The 16,644-nt window shown below is 36.8% G+C and overlaps 1 protein-coding gene across 1 annotated transcript; it reads right to left on the bottom strand.

The window, feature by feature from the left end:
* Positions 1-908: 908 nt before the first annotated feature.
* On the bottom strand, positions 909-14,768 carry LOC132548390 (hephaestin-like protein). The gene is made up of 13 exons (XM_060212256.1): positions 14,598-14,768; positions 10,637-10,884; positions 10,062-10,274; positions 9,500-9,827; positions 9,279-9,385; positions 8,921-9,095; positions 8,328-8,608; positions 7,705-7,916; positions 6,449-6,599; positions 5,916-6,128; positions 4,482-4,701; positions 3,005-3,984; positions 909-1,448 (listed from the first exon to the last, which is right to left on the bottom strand). Exons 1-13 carry the CDS (start codon positions 14,759-14,761, stop codon positions 1,417-1,419), a joined length of 3,324 nt encoding a protein of 1,107 aa, XP_060068239.1. The 5' UTR covers positions 14,762-14,768; the 3' UTR covers positions 909-1,416.
* Between the last annotated feature and the right edge of the window lie 1,876 nt (positions 14,769-16,644).

Below are 16,644 nucleotides of genomic sequence, written 5' to 3' on the forward strand. Positions count from 1 at the left end.
AGTAACTCTGATATATCGAACGGGAGTTAATTTTTTCCGAATTAATCTTGGCCAAAGTCAAACATAGAAAGCGTGAAAGGTGATATCTTAACCCAGAGAAAATATTGGAATAAAACTATGATGTATGCCATCAAATCTATCTAAAATAGAAATTATTTTTATTTAACTTACTTTCCTTGATTGTTTCACGGACTATTCCTTTATACCTATTTGTTATATCGGAATATAGAACAGCTGATATTAAAAGGAAAAAGTTCGTGTTGCCAGTGTTATATTATTCCGGCATTCGGGAATTTTCGTTAAATTGCTCTCTCGGTAGCGGAAAGACTCGACCCGGTTTATATGTATTTGATTGTATCAGCAATTTCGCTAAATATGTTAAAAGACAAAATATGTTCATTTTGAAAACATCTGTACACTTTCTTCATATAACCAACACGGTTCTTTATGTTCCAAAATTGAAACTGAAATATTTGTTTCACAATGCATTAGGTTTTGCCATACTATTAATGTTTCATTTTTAATATGTTGTCGTTGAAAATTAGCTGCATTAATTATTGATACATTAATATATGTACTATGTAAGTTTTCTGGTAAAAGATTGAACGAAAGCATATCTATGCAGCATACTTAAATAATTCATTAATATGACAAGAAAAGCATGTTCATGTTGTTATGACCTCGTCCCATTCTATGCGCAAAACAATCTGGTGTAACGTATTCATACATTTAACCAGTTACACCTTTGACAAACATGTATTTAAAAGGGATGTATTAAGGAGTTAACAAAAACTTAAAACAAGCTACAAACAAAAAGAAAACTAAACTGAAAAAAATACAACACAAACATTTTATCATCATTATCATTTCGATAAACATATTTACTTAAATATATCAATAACGACAAAAAGTATACAAAGAAAAGATCGATTTCACACATACGAGATCTGGATACTAAAAGTACATCTCATACAGAATGGGATTTCGAATATATAAATGGATTTGCTAATACCACATATGATGAACTCTCATTATAATGAGATCTGATAATCTTGATTACGCTCTTTAGACTCTTTATTATGTGCATTTTAGACACATTTTCCAAAATTTTTTGACATTGCATAAAAACCTCTTTCGACGAAATTTCAGGAGCATATCATACACCACATTTCTTTATGGTGTTAATGGATTATCGTAATTCCTAGTCGCGAGCACATCATAATTTCATCAACACAACTTCAGCTTGGATTTCTATACAATTACTCGCAAAATCTTTTAACAAAAAATCCACAAAGTAACATTAAATATTCAGCGGCAAATTTGAAATAATAAAACAAACAATACAAAAAACGGCATTGTAATCACGGAATCCATATTGACATTTCGAAGACGTTGCCATAGAAGCCAGAAGAGTATTCAGCCAAGCCAGTTGAAGAACCCGTTATTTCCTGTGAAAGAAGAAACAATCATGGTTGTATAGAATTTTGATATAGGAAGGATGTCTAGATGTTCGACTTTTACATTGTACTGACACCTGATAAAGGACATTGTTGAATTCTACAGTAAAACTTGACTTTAACGATAATCTGTTGTTACACAGCGAAGCCTGATTTTAGCGACAACCTGTAACACAGTGAAACCTGAGTTTAGAGTCATCTTGTTCCGACTTCAGTAACCTAACGTAATATATCAAGACTTGACTTCAACAACCTCACGTTATAGAGTGAAGCCTGACTTCAGCAACCTCACGTGATAGAGTGAAACGTGACTTCAGGAACCTCACGTAAAACAGTAAAACTTGACTTCAACAACCTCACGGGATAAGAGTGAAATTTGACTTCAGCAACCTCACGTGATAAAGTGAAACGTGACTTCAACAACCTCACGTGATAAAGTGAAACGTGACTTCAACAACCTCACGTGATAAAGTGAAACGTGACTTCAGCAACCTCGCGTGATAAAGTGAAACGTGACTTCAGCAACCTCACGTGATAAAGTGAAACGTAACTTCAGCAACCTCACGTGATAAAGTGAAACGTGACTTCAACAACCTCACGTGATAAAAGTGAAACGTGACTTCAGCAACCTCGCGTGATAAAGTGAAACGTGACTTCAGCAACCTCACGTAATAAAGTGAAACGTAACTTCAGCAACCTAACGTGATAAAGTGAAACGTGACTTCAACAACCTCACGTGATAAAAGTGAAACGTGACTTCAGCAACCTCGCGTGATAAAGTGAAACGTGACTTCAGCAACCTCACGTAATAAAGTGAAACGTAACTTCAGCAACCTAACGTGATAAAGTGAAACTTGACTTCAGCAACCTCACGTAAAACAGTAAAACTTGACTTCAACAACCTCACGTAAAACAGTAAAACTTGACTTCAACAACCTCACGTAAAACAGTAAAACTTGACTTCAAAACCTCACGTTATGGAGTGAAGCCTAACTTCAGCAACCTCACGTGATAGAGTGAAACTTGACCACAGCAACCTCACGTAAAACAGTAAAACCTGACTTCAGCAACCTCACATAATACTGTGAAACTTTTACAACATTCTGTAATGCAGTACATCGGTTCTTTACCATGTAATACTGAAAATCTGACATTATTAACATCCTGTAATACAATGACATAAAGCCTTCCGGTATCTGAACATGTTGACATGCAATGCAATAGAGCTGAAACACCTGTATTGTTAACGAGGTTTGTTTATACTGATTTTATAATAAATAGATAGATAAATAAACACAAGAGGAGAAATATGACAAACTTTTTTCATGTCGTCCGACTGGTTTGTTTGGTTTATCGCTGCTTTACGTTCTATTAACAGCAAGGTCATTAAGGATGAGCCGGGTTTGGATGGTGGAGGAAAGCCGGAGTTCTCTGTTAGGTCAGACTAAACAGAGTCGAGAATGGAATTTCCTGGACAGCCCCTGGAATTGCCATGTTCATGGCCCGACATGTTTATATATATATATATAGACAATCGACATACTTACCTCTATGTGTTGTTTGTTCTGTGATGTTGTAGGTCGCCTCCATGCCCATATTTATGTGATCATTGAGGTGACAGTGAAGAATCCACACCCCTGGGTTATCCGTCTTCATTTCAATAGTTTCGTAAGTTCCGGGGAATACCTCAATTACATCTCCTCTATGAACGACGTTATCACGATGAAGGAATGTCTGACCATGGAAATGGACAGTGTGGATATCAAACGAGGACCCCAAGCCAAGAATATACCAAGCAATTGTCTCGTCAATTTCCATATTTAAACCGTGTAAATTTCCGTAAATCTTTCCGTTTATCATGTTCATTTCATTGCTTAGTTTGAATTGCGTATCATTTAAGTTGGTTTCATTTGACCCATATTTTTGTATATTTTCTGATAGCAGCCAGCTTTCGTTTTCATCCATAACGTTAAATAAAAGGGCAAATTCTCGGTCGACGTCACGTCGTGTCGTATCACCATCAACTAAAGTGCCTCGTCGGCAGACCACAAGCGGTCCAACTAAGCCAGTGTTCATGTCTTTGATAGTATCTACACCAGAGTAATATATCCAGGTAACACAGTTCGGTTCTCTGTAGTCTTTTGCTGGACCTGCCCTCCGAGGTACTCGCCACGTGTAAGTATGTGTTCTCCCAGGATACACCTGATCTCCGTTTCCGGTTCCGTCATTAACAGTGTTTTCGGCGTCGTCGCTAGGTTTACCTTGTAATACCCCATCGTCGTTCTGGTCATAATATACACCATGTGCGTGAATTGAATAAGGACGACCGGCGAAGTTACGAAACGTGACGATAATCGTGTCCCAAATTTCCGCTTTGATCACTGGTCCCAGAATTCCCAAGTGTTCCTCTTCCGGTGTTCTTACTTTCATGGTAGAGAATGTTTCGTCGGTATACTCTCTGTAAACAACTTTTTCACGAGTACTTCCCAGAAATCCATTATCTGTCCTAACAAATAGGTGACCATTGCTAGAAAAAGAAAAAGACATATTTTATGTAATTGGGATAATTAAACTTCATTTTTATAATCATTTTAACAAGTCGTCATACTTTTACACTAAGCTAAGGCTATTTACTGATTTGTTGTTTATGTGACGGTTTTCAAATAAATTTTGTGGTCCTCTTAAAGTTGTAGGAACAGTAAGTCCATTTGTAACACAGCACCATATCACGATCGTAATTGTTGCTTGATCAACAGTATTCGGTTAAAGGCTGAACCGGTGGACGGGTACGAATGGACAAAACAACAATTGTGTAACAGGAACATAGAGTTGTACTTTGTTGAATAAAGGATATTACAAATTGTATGTTTACTTATATTTAAAATATATAGCACGGATTCTGATAACGCCACATGCCCAGCAAAAAGCCTTGATGCTATTACTATGTATTCATGTACCAAATAGCAGCCATCATATGACGTAATAAGAAGAATAATTTAAAGGACGAAATCAATTTGTGCTTACATGTTCGGGTCGCTAAGGTTATGGCTGGTTATAAGATCCATGTTTCCTGGTGCATAATCCCATGTGATATTCACTGCTGCAATGTAGTAATGTCTTGTGGCACCTCTCCAGTAAGCGTCATTAATGACGTCATGATATCCATTGCAGTCATGTACATGATATTGAACACGCATGCCTGTCCGGAAGTGAAAGTTAGTTCTACACACGATCTGCCAATCTCCTGTTAAATAGTTAAATAACGATTGCTCAGTTTCCATTTTAAACAAACTGTATGTCTAGAAGTCTTGTTTAAAGACTCCACAGTGTTTATCAATTTTCGGGTAATCTGACTGCTGCTTTGGTATATATCGATACTATCTTATATAATATCACTGCTTTAGATAAAGTTACAATTGTTTTGAATAAAACACCACGTTTATATACAGCTATCGCCATTAATCCTATACAATAGAGCATCGATTTAATGGCCTTCGTTTACACAGTAAAATGTATCGTGAATCCCGTCTAGGAAAAATACTACCCTTCATTTCTATGCAGAAGGAAAGACTCCAAGTAATGGCCTATTTTAGACACGGCAAATCTTCGATATAATGACCTTCCTTTATATACAGTATTAAAACCTCGATGTAATGACCTTCCTTTATATACAGTAAAACCTCGATATGATGACCTCGTTCAGACATAGTAAAACCTCGATATGATGACCTCGTTCAGACATAGTAAAACTCGATTTAATGACCTCGTTCAGACAAAGTAAAACCTTAATATAACGACCACCATTTAGAGACAGTTAAACTTTAATATAACGACCTCAGTACATTTACAAAAAAAAACTTCGAATTAAGGACCTCGTTCAAACACAGTAAAACCTCGATATAATGACCTCATTCAGACATAATAAAACCTCAATATAACGACCACCGTTTAGAGACAGTAAAACTTTAATATAACGACCTCAGTATATCTACAATAAATCTTCGATTTAATGACCTCGTTCAAACACAGTAAAACCTCGATATAATGACCTCGTTAAAACACAGTAAAACCTCGATATAATGACCTCGTTAAAGACACAGTAAAACCTCGATTTAATTACCTTCGTTTAGACAGTAAATATCGATTATGTTAAACCTCAAGATCAAAAGTAAACGACAGTTACCCGAACTAGACACTAACAAATCCCAAATATAAACCTCCCTCCCCAGCTGCCCCCTCCCTCACCTTAAAATGAGTTAAGAAATAGGAAAGAATAAATAAAAGATTTTGTCCAAAGAAATAATTTCAATGTATTCCGATGTTTTAAAAATGAAAACCAAAAAGAAATCAAAAGTCCAGTTTCTGTTCTCCGGAAAAAATCTGTTAAAAAAATAATGAAAAACTAAAGATTTCATTAATCCTCTATTAAGATTAAAATTTAACATTTTAAAACCTTGCCTGCGTTATCGGGAGTCATTTCGCCAGTAAAACTGGATCCAGGTATAACGACCTTTGACGCTCTGTTTGAACCATCGATCTTCATTGTGTTGCCATGGAAATAAGTGCCATGCATACTGACAAAGTCACCCACTGAAGCGACATGCCATGTGACGTCATCACCGACGCACATGTCCAATCCTTTTAAGTTTCCATACATACGACCGTTGATTGCTGAAGTTTTTTAAAAGCATTCTGTTTTCAATATTTCTGGGATATTTATACATACAATTGCTATGCTTAAAAAAGTAATTTTAACGAATGCATCTTTAGAACAGGGAAATTTATAGAAACTTGTTTTTAAAAAAAGGCGACAAACCGGCGAATAAATGAAACGGACTACTACAGAGACATGTGAAGGTCTCCAATTAAATGTGTGAATGTAACTTTTCAAAACCATGATATTGTCATAAGTACTTCTGATTAAAAGAGAAGCCGTGTACCCATAATAATATATAGTTATATATTTAAGGTGGGTGGATGACGTGACTTACAATGCATTCTATTGGATGCTACAAATTCCGGATCTTCTTTGTTGACACTGCCGGGATCTTCGGTATGTACCCGGATGTTGTCGTCAATGTACCAAGATTTGTTTTCGTCAATCGTCAGGTAGAATATTGCAAAATCTTTTTCCACGTGTTTCTAAATGTTTTGATTTCAAAAAAGTAAGTTTCAGTTTTGATCACAACTTTGTATAAATTTCGTCAGATAAAAACCTACCAGAAATATACATATATATATCCAGTATTTTCGGAAACTCAGAGCAAAAGTTCGTCTTCATGTATAGGTTGATCTGTTTACTAAGCATTGCGTTTGGAAATATGGCAAGCAAAATGCAATATATATATACGACAGTACAAACATTTCGAACTGGAAATATGTTGCAGTGTAAACGTTGTTGTTATTTCACATGTACATGTAACTTATCCTTCATATCGCCCTTCAGTTTCAATATCTACGATCACACATTGTTTTATAATATTTATCAATTGAGATCGATATCTCATACTATTGACATGAGGTAACGGAAAGAGATCGATAGCTCATACCACTGACATGAGGTAACGGATAGAGATCGATAGCTCATACCATTGACATGAGGTAACGGATAGAGATCGATATCTCATACCATTGACATGAGGTAACGGATAGAGATCGATAGCTCATACCATTGACATGAGGTAACGGATAGAGATCGATATCTCATACCATTGACATGAGGTAACGGATAGAGATCGATATCTCATACCATTGACATGAGGTAACGGATAGTTTCAGAAGTCCCGACTGGCGATTTCCGTTACGTAATTGCAGAAACGGCTACAGTCGGAAAAAGCAGGACACTATGGAAATGCTAGGTAAGTCAGTCGATTAAAGCTAATATTTCATTTATTTCTTAAGGAATGAAACGTTGACCATTCAGAATGTATCAACATGATTTTCAAAAGTGCTCTCAAAGCTAGCTTAGCTACTGAATAAGTCATGACGATAAAAAAAATTCATAGTAAAAATTATTTCTTAAATCGCAACATCGAATTATCTTTTTAACCCTTTATGAGCCCCTGTGCTTTTTATTGCCGAGTTAACCTCAGTTACGATAACTTCAGAAAAGATAAACATCTTAATTTTGATAAATTATGATTTAAAGATATGCTTCGCAAGTTCATATCGTGATTAATAACGTTTACTATAGGATATTAATTTTTTGTCGGACCTCGAAGTCATTCCTTTCCACGTGGTGTCGTACCTGTCTGCCATGTTTGTCCAAACTCCATGCTTTACACACCAACAATGGCCCCATCAGTCCTGAGTGTATATCCCTAACTGGGTCCACAGCGGAGTGATACACGTAGGTATTACACATGGGGTCATCACCGGTCGGAGACACTGACCATGGCACGGTGAATGTGTAAGTCACAGTTTCCCCAGGAGCAGCAAATTTGCCGGTCAGATCGGTTGCTAAAATCGAAAATGGCACATGCTTGTACATGTGTTATTTTTAGATTAATTTATCCCGACGCAGTCAATCTGATTTGAACTTTGAACGCATTTTCTGCCATTTCATTGTTAAAACAAAAGTTTTTTTTGAGTACTCCAGTTGTACGATTTTAGAATATCCGATTATAAAATATAATTGAAAGCACACTGAACTCATTCCTTTGAGTTGTCAATTCATACAGGTATAGGTAAATATGATACCTCACTATTATGACCACCATGGCGATGGGCAAAAGTGGTCTTCATTTAGTTTCTTAGTATACAAATTTTATATTGTGTAGTAGTATTTAACCGAGAAAAACAACGATGTTTTGATTATGGAAATAGAATTACACGTTTAAAGCGTTTGCACAACCAAGATCAAATACTTACATAACGGACTTCCTCTGTATAAAGCGCCCTCCTGATCCTTATCTAGTTGTACACCGTGTGGTAAAAAAGAATAGTTTCGGGAGGCTAGGTTCCGGAAAGTCACTTGTATTTTTTGTCCAACAGCAACACGTAACATAGGTCCTAGAACACCGAGGTGTTCCGAATCAGAAGAAGGTTTCATTTTTGTCTGAAATTTACAGTCAGTATATTGTACGTATCGCACCTTTTTGTAAATTCCACCGATGAACTTTGGACCCTTTTTGAAGTATCTTTTCGAAAAACTGCAAAATGAACATAACCTTAATTTTAACGTGACTATTAAACCCTTTTCAAGAAAATGTGTAAAATGTTACATGAAAGTATACGCACACATATAATTCTATAGTAAGACTGTTGTTGTGTATCATGTTTTATATGGGTAAATTACATAATTACATGGTCTAGGGGAGATAATATCGCTCCAATTGCATATGAGTTATCGCCCTTCATTGTAACAATCGAGAGTTCAAATATGCTGCTAGTTATTTATATCCGTCACGCACCTATTGAAATCAGTATTCAACTTTTATGCGATTGGTGGCGCTTCACCTCACCTGCCATTTGCTAACAAGTCAGTTCCATCAATGGTATCCGTTCCAGTAGGCCCATAATCCCAATCACTTTCTTCGGCTGCCAGAAAGAACTTCTGATCTATCTTTGGTCTCCTACGCTTTTGGTACAAGTAACGTCGATAATTTTGCACCACAGTGAAAAAAGCCTGCATTCCACCTATGAAATAAGAGGATGGATACGTTATCTAGAAAAATCAGGAAGGACAATTTAGGAGGATAAGAGGTGTAAAACACTATAACATTATTACGAAAATAGACACACCATTGGGAATGAACCATCAGACATTTTGATGATGTAATGATGTAACAAGTGTGTTACTTTGGGAACAAAGAATCTCACCTTCGTATTCATTTGTTGTTCTGGATTGGAGCAGCCATCGTCCAGGGGAGGTAACTTTCATAATAGCAGAGACAAACGTTGCAGGAAAAATACTAATAGTATCCAGTCTAAAAATAAAGTAATTTTAATTCATCGTATATGTATATTGAAAAAATATATTGTTCGTTGTCGTTATATTTATAAGTATTGGAAGCGTATTAACCGAAAAAAAATGCAAATACCTTTTTCGACGATAAGAGAAAGTTTGGCCATTGATTGTAACACCGCGCATGCCCTCATTCATGCCCATAAAATGCCATGCAACCGTGTCGCCTTCTCGTGCTGATAAATCTGGCAAATTTCCAAACATGTAACCATTGATGGCGGGCATGCGGTTACTTCCGATAAAACCAGACTCTTTTAATTGATGTAGTTCCAGGCAGTTTGAAGTATTGTCACATTTGTTTAGATTTTCTAATATTTTCCAACTTTCGTTTTCATCAACGATTTCGGTGTAGATAACAAAATCTTTGTCCACATCTTTTCGGAATCCTCGTTTATTTAGAATTCCTGTAACAAAATTACATGTATATGTTTATTTTGAACATTAAAATAGAACATTATTACGAGGCTGATAAATATTTATTTACAGAAAAATACTTACACTAAATAACATTTTTTATTCATTAAAAGACTAAGTACTTGTGAAAATTACCCTCAAAATAGTTTCAACAATATCATTTTGATTAATAGGAGGTTTCCGTTAAACTACCGCGAGAAGATGATTTTTTTTGAAGTTCGAACCTTGTCGGCATGTGAGAAGACATCCAACCAATCCCGTGTTGATATCCTTTACGGAGCTGACGTGTGAATGGTAAGCCCACGACACACAGTTTTCGTCATATGCGGTGGGTCCGAAGTTTTTTGTGATTTCCCATGTATATATATGACTTCCGTTTGGCGGCACACCGTCATCCAACTTATGCGTTTGATTGGTACCGTCCACATATAAAGCGCCTGAAATATGTTTACATAGACTTAAAAGAGACCTTAATTATGGATAATCATATATTTAAGTTACCACATCATGAATATTTTTGGTGTTCTACTTTTTAACCCAAAACTGAACTTTAAATTAAACTCCAGGTCCTAATGTCAGTGCAAAATATTTACTTCATTGACCCTGCCATTTCATGAAATGACAAATAGACACTGCTTGAAGAAAATTAATTGGGATCTGCATGCCAACCATTTCTTTTAAATATTTACATATTCATATACATATACTCCTTAAACGTTAATGGTGAATGTAAGCATAAAACCAGTTTAAAACATACTTCCAAATCTATTTTCAAAAATGCTCCAGTGCAATCATTTACCTTCAGAAAGCTTATCATATAAGACACCGTGAGGATGCATGCTGTAGTTTCGACCGGAAGCCAGGTTCTTAAAGTGAATTTCAAGAGTGTCTCCTATTTCCGCTCGCATGATTGGACCAAGATAACCCATGTATGGAGGGGAGGAAATCTCATTTTCGAAACTCTCGTCCGTAAACTGTCTGTATATAACTTTCCTATAAACTGCTCCGATTCTATCTTCACTGTGATTCAGCTTTGTCGCCGCGACACTGGAAAATGAAGGGAGGTTATCCTCATATCGGTGAAACCTGGGACGGACGTATCATTTTAGAATTATATGTTAGAATTTTAGAATTATACGTCACTGCTGAGACGAGTTAACATCGAAAGCAATTAAAAGTTATCAACCTCGGGTGTGTAATTGATACAATTATTCACTGTTTCTGATAATTCGCTTGGGTCATTGCTAAACCTGAGAACAGGTCATGTGTTAGGAACGGGAACCTGAGAGCAGGTCATGTGTTAGGAACGGAAACCTGAGAACAGGTCATGTGTTAGGAGCGGGAACCTGAGAACAGGTCATGTGTTAGTAACGGTAATCTGAGAGCAGGTCATGTGTTAGGAACGGGAACCTGGGAACAGGTCATGTGTTAGGAACGGGAACCTGAGAACATGTTACGTGTTAAGAACGGGAACCTGAGAACAGGTCATGTGTTAGGAACGGGGACCTGAGAGCAGGTCATGTGTTGGGAACGGCGACCTGAGAACAAGTTACGTGTTAGGAACGGGAACCTGAGAACAGGTCATGTGTTAGGAACGGGGACCTGAGAACAGATCATGTGTAAGGAACGGCGACCTGAGAACAGGTCATGTTTTAGGAACGGGAACATGAGAACAGGGCATGTGTTAGAAACGGGAACATGAGAACAGGTCATGTGTTAGGAACGGGAACATGAGAACAGGTCATGTGTTAGGAACGGGGACCTGAGAACAGGTCATGTGTTAGGAACGGGAACCTGGGAACAGGGCATGTGTTAGGAACGGGGACCTGAGAACAGATCATGTGTTGGGAACGGGAACATGAGAACAGGGCATGTGTTAGGAACTGGGGCCTGAGAACAGGTCATGTGTTAGGAACGGCGACCTGAGAACAGGTCATGTGTTAGAAACGGGGACCTGAGAACAGGTCATGTGTTAGGAACGGGAACCTGGGAACAGGTCATGTGTTAGGAACGGGGACCTGAGAACAGGTCATGTGTTAGGAACGGCGACCTCAGAACAGGTCATGTGTTGAAAACGGGGACCTGAGAACAGGTCATGTGTTAAGAACGGGGACCTGAGAGCAGGTCATGTGTTAGGAACGGCGACCTGAGAGCAGGTCATGTGTTAGAAACGGGGACCTGAGAACAGGTCATGTGTTAGGAACGGGAACCTGAGAACAAGTCATGTGTTAAGAACGGGGACCTGAGAGCAGGTCATGTGTTAGGAACTGGGGCCTGAGAACAGGTCATGTGTTAGGAACGGGGACCTGAGAGCAGGTCATATGTTAGGAACGGGGACCTGAGAACAGGTCATGTGTTAGGAACGGGAACCTGGGAACAGGGCATGTGTTAGGAACGGGGACCTGAGAACAGGTCATGTGTTAGGAACGGCGACCTCAGAACAGGTCATGTGTTGAAAACGGGGACCTGAGAACAGGTCATGTGTTAAGAACGGGGACCTGAGAGCAGGTCATGTGTTAAGAACGGGGACCTGAGAGCAGGTCATGTGTTAGGAACGGGAACCTGAGAACAGGTCATGTGTTAAGAACGGGGACCTGAGAGCAGGTCATGTGTTAGGAACGGGAACCTGAGAACAGGTCATGTGTTAAGAACGGGGACCTGAGAGCAGGTCATGTGTTAGGAAAGGGGACCTGAGAACAGGTATATTTAGGTTCTTCCCGACGTGTTTCAAGGGACATGACGATAAAAACATTAATTTTGGTGTCGATTGACCGTGTTTTATAAATCTTTAGTTATTTTTTATGCTTTCCTGATATTCACGGTGAATTTCCAATACCTAGTTTGACCACTAATTTAGCGCTAATAACGTTACGTTTTTAAAATCTTTAGTTATTTTTTATTTTTGTAATATATATATATATATATATATAAATATATAAATATATTTTTACAAAAATAATGCGCCTCGTTTTATATATATATATATATATATATATATTTTAACAACAACAGATACCATCCTCACAGAGCGAGTTCACTCAGAAATGCCTTTTTGTTAGTGATCTAATGATTCCGCGTTTTTGTGAAAAGTTTTTCTTTATTTAGTTTTTGGCCTGTGTGAAATTCGAGTACATTAACTACACAGGTATTTCTAATAATAATGAAAAAAGAAAAAACGAGAGAAACATAGTGAATATATAATTGCTTCGGATGTTCCTTCACTGACACACCCAAATTTCCATTTTATTTCGCTCCAATTACCACGCTGATGGTCATTTGAGAAAACGAAATCGACTCTTTTGGTCAATTGTCATGTTAATGTGCCGGATCTCTATATCCGTATACATTATATCTAATCTTACCTTTTAACACGTACAGAATCACTCTTAAATCATAATCACTAAAAATAGACTCGGGTCTAAATTGGACAATTGTAAGTAACCCATTAGATCCTAGAAATACACTGGACGTTGTGGATAAAATTTGGTAATTTGAATATAAAATTTCCGTATGCAGTTCCGACATTTCGTAATAATAAGTTGTCTGTTATGATGGGAACATCTTTATCATTATGTCATAAATTGTGAGAAAATTGTATAAATTGTCACGTAAACTAATGACATAACAACACTGACCTCTTACAGCAAATGACTCTTCATTTCGTAGCAGATTGTGTTACTGTACACAATATACACGCACGATATACTTTTTTATAGCAAGATAACATTTTCATAACAGAATTATATTTTACTGGTACGATACCTCTGCCAACCTTACACACAAACTCACACTCACGTAGCATTAGATAAAAAAGTCACTTCTAAATGTTTATTTGCTTTCCCCTAATGTCTTCAATCATGATTGGTCCTACTATGTAACACATTACCATTATGACCAATATTGTGACGTCAGAGATTATTATGACATGACGTCACACACAATTCGCATCATGACGTCATAAAGCACGGCAAAGAAAAACACGGTTTCTTCAAGTTATTTGCATATGTAATCAATCGAATCTGAAACTCGTTTCTTTCTTATAAAACCCGTCTCAAACTTTCAATTTAACTTTTCTAAATACAAAGTTATTTGACTCGAAATGAAAAACTCAGACACGCCACCGTTACAATTGATTTGTATAGTCTCGTTATAAAGATATCCATCGGACAAGTTAGCGGTACAAGAAAGTGCCACACAAGATAATAGCAAATATTCCCTTAAACAGACCAAGATTCTTTTTAGCAAAGGTACATACAAGCAGGCGTCGAATAATCTAACATTACAAAAGATAATACATTTTTCAATATGAACATGATAACAACTACTAAACTTTCTTTGAGTCGTCACTAAGCGGAATCTATCGACAACCTGAGCGGCATGTTTTACAATCAGTTGTTGAAATCTACCACGACAATCATAATACCGAGAACAAACCATAGATACCAAACAATTGCATTACATCAATACCAGAAGTTGGAAAAGTAGGCATGTTATTGTACATAAAATGAAAATTCAATATACTGAAGTAGAGATCACCACACTAAATATAAAGCTTAGTATCGTATGCTTCGTTTCTGTACTTTCGATAGACTCAAAATTGATAAAGAAATTCAACTAGATTTTTGGATGATTGAAATTATAACCAATTTGACCGATTAGATTGTACAACGGCAATAGTTTATAGGATTATCTATATCCTGTGATATATTTGTCTGCATCAGGGGTAATATTGAGGAAAAGTGATAGCAATGTATAAATACCTGATATCTTCCGTCACAAGATTGAATCCATCAGGTGCGTAATTCCAATCCACTTCTACGGCAGCAATGTAATATCGTCTCGTTTTCCCCGATCTCCAAAATACACTGTGCGCTAAAATGAAAAACTCGCACAAAACCAAACAAATAAAAAGTTTCTTTTCCATCTTGTTTTCTTAACAAAATATTAAAACAGTATCGCTCTTGTAGTTTTAAAACCACTATAAACTATAGGTATAAGATATGCTTATATATACGAACAATGTATCTGGATTGACCAATAAAAAGGGAATGTACAATACGTATGATTTGCTATTAAATATTGTCAAATACCGGATACCTTCTTTCCGGGAATGGGTCAGGTTTTAGGTAGATTTTACGATTGCGTTACCTTCAGGATGTACCTGTAATAGACTCAAATCTATCGAGAGTAAACATGAACCAGGATTTCGGTTGAACCTCTCCATGACGAAATGATCAACGCGTGATTCTATTTGTGATTTTGAGTTATCTTCCTGGTCTATGTTTGTACGTGTGTTTATTTAGATTTTCTGTATTTAATTACAATATGGCGACATACTTTACATTAATCATCTAATACCTGCATCATATTTTAAAAGATGATTAAACAACCAGTTCCTAGAATAATGGTGGCTCATTTATAATTAAGTTTTACAACTCATTTATGAAATAAATAAAATAAATAAATTTCATTAATGTAAAATTTTGATTTGAACGAGATTTCCATTCTGTGCCCCTATGAATTTGTTTGTATTTGGAATTGGTGTCTTTGTCGGAGCATATTAAACACTTAAGGACAATTAATGCAACACAAATATTAAAAGTTAGTTCCTTCAGAGATACATTGAAAACTATGGATGTATATAAATTATCTACGACACTAATCTTGTGTTCAATAATTATGAAAAGGAGTTGGTGAGGGTCGTCTTTCAGAATCTCTATATTTGTGTGTATATTCATATACCTATATATAATCAATGAATAACGACAGCTCGGGCAAGCGAATTGTCAAATTTTCGAGGCAACCCACCCCTTTGTCAAGACACAAATATTACATAAGTTACATTACATACATAGAACATAAAACAAATATAAAGTTGTAAGCTGAATCGAGAGTGGTGGTGTAAATTTAGGTATCTTGAAACTCCATCCAGCCGATAGACCCCGAAGGCCCTTTATAACGGACAAAAACTGTCGTAAGTTGTTGTATAGAAGGTGTTGCTTAAAATATATAAAAAAATATATAAAACATGTTTATATCAATCTCGGTGTATTTTGCACTGTAGACACTGAGCGTATATGTGACCGAGGAAAGTAGTCTATCCAATTGTTTTCGTTGCGATCACATACACGCTCAGTGTCTACAGTGCAAAACATACCTACATCAGGTGTCGGTAAACTCAGGGTGTCGGTAAACTCAGGTGTCGGTAAACTTAGCATAAAGAGTTCACTAGATGTTCGTCGGAAATATGTCGCTAAACCCAATTGTCAATACACTGAGGTGTCGATAAAAGCAGGTGTTTGTAAACCGAGGATACAGCGGTGTAATATATGTTGGATCAATTTTGCTGTACAGCTGGCGGTAAACTTAAGTTGCAGTAAACTGCAACCTCTGAAAAATTGTCATCATTTTTATGAAAGGTGTACGAGTTAATGTGTGGCGTTTCAGGTCATACCCTCACCACAAACGACGTATGTGAAAATACATGTTGGTCAGGTGTCGTAATATCTGTGGCTTAATCAAGAATAAACCGGATTTTGGTCTCAACTCGGAACAAACAATATAGAAAAAATCTGCTGAAGTATAAGATAATTACGAACAAATAAAATGCCTGTTGCCTGATCCTTACAAATTCCATTGTACAAATAGAGACTGTTTACCTTATCCGTGAAATATGACCACAATAAACACATCGTGTCTATAAACACGCCCACGAACTCAGTTTAAACGTCGGTAAGGTCAGTCCCACAAAGTTGGTAAAACCATGTAACGAAGAAAGTTTTATAATACGGACACATGCAAATTTAA

The sequence above is a fragment of the Ylistrum balloti genome, unplaced genomic scaffold (genome assembly GCF_031769215.1).
Source record: "Ylistrum balloti isolate Yb309-2 unplaced genomic scaffold, AGI_CSIRO_Ybal_v1 Utg369616, whole genome shotgun sequence".
In the NCBI taxonomy this organism is placed as follows: Eukaryota; Metazoa; Mollusca; class Bivalvia; order Pectinida; family Pectinidae; genus Ylistrum; species Ylistrum balloti.